This window comes from Astatotilapia calliptera, chromosome 10, assembly GCF_964374335.1.
Source record: "Astatotilapia calliptera chromosome 10, fAstCal68.1, whole genome shotgun sequence".
Taxonomy (NCBI): domain Eukaryota; kingdom Metazoa; phylum Chordata; class Actinopteri; order Cichliformes; family Cichlidae; genus Astatotilapia; species Astatotilapia calliptera.
This window is the reverse complement of record NC_137431.1, coordinates 13,188,592-13,199,476: the sequence shown is the minus strand read 5'-3', so window position 1 is coordinate 13,199,476 and position 10,885 is coordinate 13,188,592. Positions and strand designations below refer to the sequence as shown.

Here is a 10,885-nt window from a genome sequence, read left to right as displayed (position 1 = left end):
ACTAGGCAAATTGCACAATACATTTTTAAGCAATAGCTTGCAAAAAAGCTTGATACAAATTAAAACTAAAACCTGCAAATGTATACTTGTTTTTGTTTTCAACTTCAGAAACTTAAATAAGCAATTGCACATTTTCCAAAAAAAAAAAAAAAAAGAAGTAATTTCTTGGCAATTATTTCATGGTTCAGGCTTTAAATGCTTAATCTGAGAAGACCGGTTCTGTGAGCCCTCTTAAACAGATGAACACTAAAGGGTCTACATGTAATTTCTACCCTGTATGTTCTGATGTTACTGTCATCAACTTTACAACACAGAAGGTTGTTGCAAATGGGGGCAAATTTAAAACTCCAACAATAAGCATGTCCAGAGTACATTTAACTCAAATGACTTAATTAGCTTTCCACTTAAAAAACAAACAAAAAACACAACTAAAAATAAAAGAGAGAGTAAACGACTGTAAAATTCAGCGAAATTAAGAGAAAAAAAACACAAGCATCAACTTTAACAATGTCATTTGATTTTTCCCAAAAGATAACCAACTTTGATATATGTGAAATCTATCTACAGTACTATTTTAGTATTTAGTTGTTACTCGGTTGTACTTCGATGTGCAAAGACAAGTTTTCACTAGACATGACGCAAACACTACATCTTCTGCGTAACTGCGGGAACCTGGTTATTTGAAATGCAAATGGTCAGAGTCAGGAGTCTTCTTGCATTGAAATACAGACAATACCATGAGAAATAGTTCATTTGGCAACATATTGTATAAATAATGTATTTATTCTACCAATCATTTTCGCAATCATTCATTTTAAAATGGAATTTAAAATATTCTTGCTTCAGTGCAGCTATGTTTCAACGCCATTTAGTCTGAAAGCATGATGATTCGTGGTCACTTCTCTGGTTCCATCAGTGGCATGAAGGGTAACAGTCACAAAGTTATTTTCCTCCTTGGACAGCAGCTGCTGGCAACTGTCAGTAGAAGTTCATTGCACTGTGCTACTATAATAATAATAAATAAGTTCAGCATATACATTGCAACATCATCTTCATTGACGCATTCTCATGAAATCCTGCATATATATGATAATCCAAGCTTCCTCTAAAACCTCGTAACCTTACAGTCTAAGCAGTGAAAAAGAATTTCAAAAATCTATATTTATGTACATAATAGTATAAATATAGCAGGCATTCGATACTGCCCTGACACAGGACACAGTGTGAGCGAGCATAGCCTCCAGAGCTGAACCTCAGCCAGTAACAAAATAGTAAATTCCTCCATCTGTTTAGAGCAAAGTCTGCTCATCATGGTGTAATCACAAATGCTCTGTTCACTTATGCCTGGCTTCCCATGTCCCACGTCATCGCAGTAATGTCCATGTCGGTGAGCGTGACTGTGTACGGGGCATCCACTTGCTCAGGCTCTACGTGCTCCTCTGCTGTCACGGTGCTGTTCAGGGTATTTTGCCTCCAGGAATTTAGTGGTCGGATTGATTTCTGGAAACGCTGTCAAAACAAAGAGAGAGAGAGAAAGCCAGAGATAATCACAAACCCACTTAAGACTGCTACTGTGACAGTAGTGTACGTTAATGAGTGGTGATACTGACTTCTTTCAGTGTTCCAGTTTCTTTGGTGATGGCGATGATAGCCCAGATGAGGATCTGTAAACAGCAGGTGGCCCCCATGCACACACCTAAGGCTTTACCCCACAGTGGATACACATAGTCGCCGTAGTGGAGTGACGTTCTGTACATCTCAATGAAGATGTATGTCAGGATGAACTATGCAACGGGAAAAGTACAGAGTGAGCAGAGGATCATTTCATCTCAACACAAAAAGAAGCAGAGAGGAGGGCCGGCACAGAAAAACTGCAGATCGAATTCCAGTTTCTCCTCTTCAATTATTTACCTGCCCCAAAGATGTCAGCACAGTGGGCAGCTGACGCTTTCAAATGAGTGACGTCATTTTAGTTCCTTTGTTAGTTTCTGAGTCAAACCCTTCAGTCATTTAATAGGACACTATGAACTCTCTTTCGCGCTTTTACTAAAGGTTCACTGGTACACTTGAATGCAGATGCTAATAGATTTACCCGCTGGATGCCAAGTTCATGCTTTAGAAGCAGCAGCATTTGGTTTTAAAATGATACAAATCAACAAGCATATAATGTGTGCTATAGTTAGCAGTATCACCACAGCTACCAGAAGTGGTTTTTTTTTACTTATTCATCCCATAATAGCTGTGCCAGATAAACAATAATGGAAACAAAATAAGATAATTTAGGTCACAGAATGTAAAACATTTAAGATAAAGCAGCTTTATAGCTTCTGGACTTGAAGTCAGCCACCTTAAAAAAAATAAATTAAAAAAATGTAATTAAAAAGAATATCAAAACTTGTACGTTGTCTATTAGGTTGTGCACAACAAGGGTTATTTACTGTGGCTACAATTTACAGACTTTCTCTAAATGCCTCATGACGGACACATTCACCTTATGCACAGAGATTCCCACTTAAAGACCAAGAGGAGTCACAAACCACACCTCATGGGCTCAAAAGCTAGTGTACTCCAAGTGTTGGTCCCTAGACTGGGTAAATGGAAAGGTGGGGTGAGGAAGGGCATGTGCCATAAAATCTGTGCCAAATCAAACATATGGATCCTGTGGTGAACGGGAGACAGAAAGTTGTGCTAGAGCTGTGAAAGCTAGCAGAAAACAACAACCTCAACACTGCATTTGATCAGACATCTCACAATAGTCCTGCTAAGTCTGAACTTTTGGGTGAAGGGATGCAAAGAAAAGCAAGAAACAGCCAGGCACACTGAGACCTGCATGCAAAGATTCTTCGATTTATTAGAGAGATATTTTCACAAACATTTGTTAGCCGTCACCAGTGCTGTTGTTATCTACTAACAACCAATATCGATATCAGTTCAAGTGTAAACTCACCAGTAGAAGAAACGGAGTGCAGAAAACCCAGCATGCTTTGAAGTAAATCAGCACTTTGCCACACCAGGGAGGGCAGTGGCGAATCATATCCAAAATGTCTTGACAAAACTGGTTGACGCCTAATAAAAAACAAATTAGAAAAAACAAACAAACATTCAAATACAAGGAAGATCATTAAAAAAAATACTCATCATTCAACCAAGAAAACAGAATGTAAAAAAATATGATCAATGTTCTATTCAAAAAATAAAATGCAGGAAAACAAACAAACTTGCCATACAGCAAGTCAGTCACTGAAATGATCAAAAAAGGAGTGACATGGTTAAAGGAGTTTATTGTGAATATGAGGGCTGTGAGATGAGATACCATAGAAGAAGGAGATGCCAATGCACATGAAGAGGGTGATGATGATGAGGCCGAAACTAGTGCTGAAGGAATCAATGAGAGTGAACCAGTAAATTCCTCCCTGTATAGACAGACAGCATGGGAAATATGACTCTTTCTGATCATATGAAGCATGCAGACACGTCAGACTCCTCGTTGAAAACAAACATACTCACATTAGTGACTAACAGGAGGCCCATCAGGTAAAAGAAAAAACACAAAGCACCCAAGAATAAGGACTTTTGCAGTGGGTTTCCACGGAGGTGAGGAAACTCATCCAACACGGCCGTAGTGATGCCCTCCATGTTTCCAAACTGTGAAGCATTAAGAAGGTGTAAAACATTAATAGGTGGTATCCGTATGTTAGACCTATATTTATGCTGCTATCTTTGTATAGAGTGCAGCCTTACCAGGGTATCAACTCCCAGCATAAAGAGCATGAGGAAGAACATAATTGACCAGAACACCGAGCCTGGCAGCAGTGCAAGGGCTTCTGGGTAAGCAACAAAGGCTAACCCAGGACCTGAAGGTAAACAGAAAAAAATTGCATTTCAAAAAGCCTGATATAAATAATTAATTGTTGCTGTCTGTGTTATAGAAGCCAAATAGGTAAACTACCAGTATCTGCCACTTCTCCCACAGGAACGCCCTTCCTGTATGCCATGTGACCCAGGACTGAGAATATAGCAAATCCAGCAAAGAAGCTGGTGCAACAGTTTCCTGTGGTGATAACTATAGTGTCCCTGAAAACAAACAAACACAAAAATCAAACCATGATTACCAGAGCCATGAAAAACAAGTAAACAAATGACAAAACAAAAGAACAGAGCCCAAACTCACCGGATGACATTGTTGTCAAACTTATTGTATGAGGCCATAGAGAGCAGCCCTCCGACACCAATACCTAATGAGTAGAAGATCTGTGAGGCTGCGTCATTCCAAACCTGCAACACAACACACACACACACACACACACAGTTATTTTAAAGCAGCATCAATACACTGTGTTCACCAACTACCACTGTCCCATCAAATCTACCTGTGCGTTAGCCAAGCGGCTCCAGTCTGGTGTGAGGTAGAAGGCGACGCCCTGGAGAGAGCCCTCCAGTGTGGCCCCTCTGATGATCAAAACAATGAGCACAAAGTACGGGAAGGTAGCCGTCACATAAACCACCTGAAAGCAAAGACAGCAAGGACACACATGAGGCCAGCAAGATATTCGAGCAGAGGCCACGCAAGAGTTTGTATCTGTGCTGACAATAAGAACATTGTGTTGCGTCACCTTGCCAGAACTGCGGATGCCCTTGAGCATGCACAGGAAGATGATGATCCACGCTGCGAGTAGACACAGGGCCAGGGGCCACCGCACAGGGCCTGGATCGTGAAGGCCCTTACTGCCTACTACACCCAGGACTTGCTCACTACAAGATGAAATAGCACAAATATGACCACACATATTACGCATCTGTTTTCTCCCACTTATCCAATTCAGAGTTGTGTGGGGGGTGGAGCCTATCCCAGCTATCAGAAAGAGGCAGGATACACAGGGCTGTCACAGGGCTAACAGAGAGAGACAGGCGTTTGCACTTATGGGTAATTTAGAATCACTAATTAGCCTAACTGTAGGAGGAAGTTGAGGAGAACATGTCGACTCTACACAGAAAAGCTCCATGCTGGATTTAAACATTTTTGCTGTGAGGCAACTATGCAAACAAGCACCTATTAGACATTAACTATATAAACAAGGCACAGCTGTTGGTCTGGATTTCTATGATGACATCGTCCTGGACGCTAAAACATTCCATATGTCCTACAAGGGAGTAAGAGAAGTGAAATTCAGTTTCTGTGGCACTCTTTGTCTACTACAATGCCTGTAATATTCAGATTTTTTATTTTTTGAATTCACTTAAATAAAATTGAACCAAATTGAATTTGACTAAAGGCATAGTACGATGGCTAGGGCCTTTCTGTGTGGAGTTTGAATGGTCTCTCCATGTTGGCGTGGGCTCTCTCAAGGTACTCCAGCTTTCTGCCATAGTCTATAGACATGCAGTTAGTGGGGGTAGGTTAATTGGGGATTGAATTGCCCACAGGAGAGTATGAATGATTGTCTGTCCGTCTGTGTTGGCCCTGTGACAGACTAGCAACCTGTCCAGGCTGCACCTCATCTCCTCACTCTTTGACAGCTCAGAAAAGCTCTGGCCCCCCTGCATGCAGTAAAGTGTAATAAAATACTGACTGCATTACCACCCATAAGGCTATACACCTTAAAATGAAAGAAAGCTCTTGTGATATTATGCATTTTGACTAAAAGGATAAATCATGAGCACAGTGCTTTTTGTAATGATGATGTGCAAAGCCTCTGGGATTCATTCACCGTGTCCCACGGACTGCTGTGGTTATCTGTACAGACAACTGCTCTGTACTGAAACTCTTATGTATTCTGTAATAACACTGTGTTGCTGTGAAGTACTAAAAAACAGTTGACAGGGATCAAGTGTCGAGTCATTTTGAGCAAGTACTTCAGCAAGGTTTATAATTACCTAAATAATTGTATGAGAAATTTAAAATGAGTAGACTTGAATGAGAACAATTCTTGTCACTTTGTTTTGATGCAATTTGTATATAAGTTTAAAAAAATATTTTGCAAATTAAACCCTTGCTATGCATTACTTTTTTCCATCCATCTTCATCCGCTTTGTCCGGGGCCGGGTCGCGGGGGCAGCAGCCTAAGCAAAGAGGCCCAGCCACCTCCTCCAGCTTATCCGGGGGAATACCAAGGCATTCCCAGGCCAGCCGAGAGATATAATCTCTCCAGCGTGTCCTGGGTCTGCCCCGGGGCCTCCTCCCGGTGGGACATGCCTGGAACACCTCACCCAGGAGGCGCCCAGGGGGCATCCTTGTCAGATGCCCGAACCACCTCAGCTGGCTCCTTTCGATGTGGAGCAGCAGCTGCTCTACTCTGAGCCCCTCCCGGATGGCCGAACTTCTCACCCTATCTCTAAGGGAGAGGCCAGCCACCCTTCGGAGGAAGCTCATTTCTGCCGCTTGTATCCGCGATCTCGTTCTTTCGGTCACTACCCACAGCTCGTGGCCATAGGTGGGGGTAGGGACGTAGATCGACCGGTAAATTGAGAGCTTCGCTTTTACACTCAGCTCCCTCTTCACCACGACGGACCGGTGCAGCGTCTGCATTACTGCAGCTGCAGCCCCAATCCGTCTGTCGATCTCCGGCTCCCTTCTCCCATCACTCGCGAACAAGACCCCGAGATACTTGAACTCCTCCACTTGAGGCAGGAACTCATCCCCGACCCGGAGTGGGCATGCCCCCTCCTTGAATCGCTACCTTATCGTGGTGGAGGGGTTTGTGTGTCACAGGGATCCCACGGGCTATGTTGTCTGGGGGCTTTTGCCCCCTGGTAGGGTCTCCCATGGCAAATTGGCCCTGGGTGAGGGACCAGACAAAGAGCGATTCATAAGACCCTTATGAAAAGGACACCGAGGGAACAGTTTACCCTGCCCGGGATAGGGTTACCGGGGCCCCGCCCTGGAGCCAGGCCCGGGGAGGGTGCCCGAGGGCGAGCGTCTGGTGGCCGGGCCTTAGTCCATGGGGCCCGGCTGGGCACAGCCCGAAGAGGAGACATGGGCCCATCCTCCCGCAGGCCCACCACCCGCAGGAGGCGCCATAGGGGTCGGGTGCATTGTGTGCCGGGTGGCGGCCAGGAGCGGAGGCCCTGGCGGACTGACCCCCGGCTGCCAAGACTTGCAATAGGGACATGGAATGTCACCTCTCTGGTGGGGAAGGAGCCTGAGTTAGTGCGTGAGGTTGAGAGGTACCGGCTAGATATAGTCGGGCTCACCTCTACACATGGCTTGGGCTCTGGAACCAGTCTCCTGGAGAGGGGCTGGATGGCATTACTTTTTTCTTTTAGTAAAACATTTCATATAATGTACAACCTTAAAAACAACACTGATTTATTCATTTATGTAAAATGACCATCCAAATAAAGCACTTACTTCCAGAAGATTTCTGTCGGGGTGAGGACTTTACCAGTGGAGTTATTGGCAGTGTTGTTACAGATAGCTGCATTGGCCTCACAGGACCAGGGCAGAGGGCTCTGGAATGAGCTGCCCAGGTAGTAAAATGTCCACGCTATAATAACGTTATAGTAGAGACACACCAGTGTGGACACACACAGCATCCCAATCCCAATCCCTGTGTAAAAACACAGAGAGGGACATGAGTACCTCAGACAAAAGCAAATGTTCTACTGTATAAGGCAAACTGTATGTAATACATTAGTTTCAGAAAATGGTGCTTAAACTGGCAAAAAGAAATAATAGTGACATTAAACAATCACTGCAGAGTTTATCACCCTTGATCGCACCATTGCTGACAGCCAGTGTTATTCTTGCTAATATAAAAACGTTCACTTCCTTTTTCCTTTTATGAGGAACTCCATCTCACCTTTCTCTTAAATAAGCCTGCTGGCATGACCACTCCCTAGCACAGGTAAGACATTTCTTACAGGGTTAAAATTAGTTTCTGAGAAGCCAGGCATTTTAAGGTAAGCCATAAGAAGTGAGGCAGCAATTTGTTTTGAGTCACTCAGCAGCTATTTGCATGAACTATAATGTCTGGTCTGACTGGTGACGCTGGCATTTTGACGTCAATCGGAGATTCTGCCCACACAAATCCTTCAAATTCAAACAGAAATGCTGCATAACTGTGGTCAAATATTTTGTTCTAACTAACTGGAATAAAGTACCCCCAGTATGAAATCACCATGCAGACACCATGCTAAAGTTTCCAAAGTCTTTCCACCGATTTGCTTCTGCTTTCTGTAATTACTTACAAAAAAAATCCTGCAATAGGAGGTCATTACCTTTGAGCAGAGGGCAGCATTTCCACACAGTGATCGGGCCGGCTGCTCCATACTGGCCTAAACTCAGCTCCATGAGGAAGAGCGGAACACCCGTAACAATAAGCATGATGAAATAGGGGATGAGAAAGACACCTGTGAAGATTAGAAACAGGCCTCTTTAATGAAGGGAGGGAGACGACTCAATAAAAACGACTTGGTTTGTGGATGCAGGCAGCCTGTAGCAGCAGGCTAACTTATAAAAATGCAATATAGACATAATCTATCTGACTTTACTGTCAAAGAAGCTGCAACATGTACGCTTTTCAAAAGGAGATGTGTATTACTTAAGGCTGGGATCAAAAAGTAAACCCCATTTCTGGCGTGTAATCGAGGAAAAACATTGTCCCTACTTAGAGGATTAGTGAATGCTTTGTGTTGTAGTTCCCACTCTCCTCAGTCTTTCCAGAGGGTGTCATGGTGTGCTCTGGAAAAAGTGTGCCAAATAAATCAGCATGATGAGAAGCACACACCCAAGGGCAGGGCAAAGAGTGCCTCATGCACAAATGAGTGTTACAAACAATGACACACACACACACACACACACACACGACAAGCATTTGACTATGGACCACTCACCTCCCCCATTGCGGTAACAAAGGTAGGGGAACCTCCACACGTTTCCCAGTCCCACGCAGTATCCAATGCAGGAGAGCAGGAACTCATACTTTCCACCCCACTGCTCCCTCTGGACAATCGGTGTTGGAGTAGGTAGTTGGCATTCAGACTGTGGCTGTGGTGTAGGTATACTTGGCGGGTTGAAACCATTTTGTGTGACTGCATTTCCATTCATATGTACTTTATTCTAAAAACAACAACAACAACAAATTACATTGTTAGGATGTTGAAATGAGACGGGAAATACATGGTAACTCTGATGTAAATACATATGAGGAACTGACTGTGACTGACTGTTCTGTTTGCTTTTGTCTGACAAGGTTTGTTTGCAGTTTGTGGATTACACAGTCGAGTACAAAAACCAAGAACAGGTACACACACTTAGCGTGTGGTTTAACTTTTCTATCTCCTTAAAACTGTCCACTGATCTATTGCTTCCTGTTCCTCTTCCTTCCTGCGCACCATCTACCTCTAAACAAAGGAGGAACTGGTTTTGATGTCTGCACACACAGGGAGGAAGTCTGATGAAGATAACAACAGGGCTTCTGCTTTAAGCATTGTTATATAGTTCACGTTCCCCCCCCCATTTTTAAACACATTGAATGCCAATGTATTATTACGTAAAAACAAACAAACAAACTGCATGAACATGAGGATGACTTGCTTCTGTAAAAGAAGTTGCTCAGTTGAGTTCTCACGCTGTTATCTGGATATTACCATTGTCATTTAACATCATTATGTGCACGTTTCTATAGCTACTGAGGATTAAAGTTTAGCTAGTATTATAAAAAAAAAAAAATTGTTCCTTTTACATAAGGGAAGTAGGTCTTGATAAGTGTTAAACTTCCATCTACTCCTTTTTGTACTTAAAAACATTTATTGACACCATCAAGCAGTTTTTTGTATTTTTTTTATTTTGTATTTGTATTTTTTCGTTTGAATTAAACAACATTACAACTTTTGAGCCCATAATGTAGCATGTCTGAGATATTTTGTATGACTGGCTTTTACACACTTCATCAAACAGATATGATGTGGACAATCTGATGCACATGGTAAAATCTGTTGGTCAAAAAACAAAACAAAACTTCTTTAAGGTTACAGTTACTCTTGTTTTTTGTGGTGATTACTATTCTTCGACGATTAAAATCCAGATATATTTTATAAGTTGTCCCATTGAGATTTAAAGAGTGGGGGCTTAGAATAACAAGTAGCAGCAATCATTTTCAATTATAACCCCCAAAAACCCACACAGTCACTTAATATACCACAGCCACACCTCAGAGGGAAACGAATCGTTTTATTTCCCGTTTCTACACATTTGCTCCACTATTGAACCAGTCTTTCTAGCTGAGTACTCATTGTGCATGTGGGATGTACACAGCGGGGAAAAGTTAAGGTAAACACAACTGCTGAACAACTGAACCGAGGCAAGGGCTTTATCTGCTGCAGACGAAGAGGAAAAGCCTGAGAGCAATGCAGGCGGACAGGTTGGACCGCCTCATCTGAACACGGTATCTTTCAGACAACTGAAAGCGCCCGTTGGTGACATTGAACTGCTCGTAAAGTCGTAATGGGCTTCTGGAGTTACATCAGGACGCTGGCGTGTGTCTTACACCTGCACAGAGTCCTGTATGATGCGGTGAAAGCCAGAATAACAAAGTTGCATTGCTCCTACCTGCTCTGCGGTTGCGCCGCTGTCTCCAGCCGGGTTCCCGGAGGCTGCTTTGCCGGTTGTGTCCTGCATTTTCCCCCACTCTCCCTCCCGACAGAGGTGGCCCTTCGCTGTCCGGTTTGTCACTCGTCACTCCGCATTTCACAGGGGAAAGCGTTTTTTTAGGACTCCATGATGTGGTGGCTGAAGTTGAAAAATAAGCGCTGTAGCTCAGACACAACAACTGAGTGACGAGCAGGAAACAAACCGGTGGGCGGTGAGGTGACGAGGAGACAGGAGGCAGGGCGCAGGTGCAGCTTTATCCAGGAGGAAGACACCTCCTACTCCTTCTCCTGTACC

At 43.4% G+C, this 10,885-nt stretch overlaps 1 protein-coding gene across 1 annotated transcript in view; it reads right to left on the bottom strand.

The window, feature by feature from the left end:
- The window catches only part of slc6a7 (solute carrier family 6 member 7), a 10,907-nt gene extending 60 nt beyond the window's left edge, over window positions 1–10,847 (bottom strand). Inside the window, exons 1-14 of the mRNA XM_026181365.2 lie at window positions 10,550–10,847; window positions 8,833–9,058; window positions 8,218–8,349; window positions 7,349–7,547; window positions 4,614–4,752; window positions 4,371–4,505; window positions 4,172–4,275; window positions 3,950–4,074; window positions 3,742–3,854; window positions 3,508–3,645; window positions 3,314–3,413; window positions 2,948–3,066; window positions 1,611–1,784; window positions 1–1,509 (exon numbers count right to left, since the gene is read on the bottom strand). The exon at window positions 1–1,509 is cut by the window's left edge and continues 60 nt beyond it. Of these exons, the coding sequence (XP_026037150.2) occupies window positions 1,339–1,509; window positions 1,611–1,784; window positions 2,948–3,066; window positions 3,314–3,413; window positions 3,508–3,645; window positions 3,742–3,854; window positions 3,950–4,074; window positions 4,172–4,275; window positions 4,371–4,505; window positions 4,614–4,752; window positions 7,349–7,547; window positions 8,218–8,349; window positions 8,833–9,058; window positions 10,550–10,618 (1,944 nt within the window). The 5' untranslated portion in view covers window positions 10,619–10,847 and the 3' untranslated portion in view covers window positions 1–1,338. The remainder of the gene's footprint in view (window positions 1,510–1,610; window positions 1,785–2,947; window positions 3,067–3,313; window positions 3,414–3,507; window positions 3,646–3,741; window positions 3,855–3,949; window positions 4,075–4,171; window positions 4,276–4,370; window positions 4,506–4,613; window positions 4,753–7,348; window positions 7,548–8,217; window positions 8,350–8,832; window positions 9,059–10,549) is intronic.
- Between the last annotated feature and the right edge of the window lie 38 nt (window positions 10,848–10,885).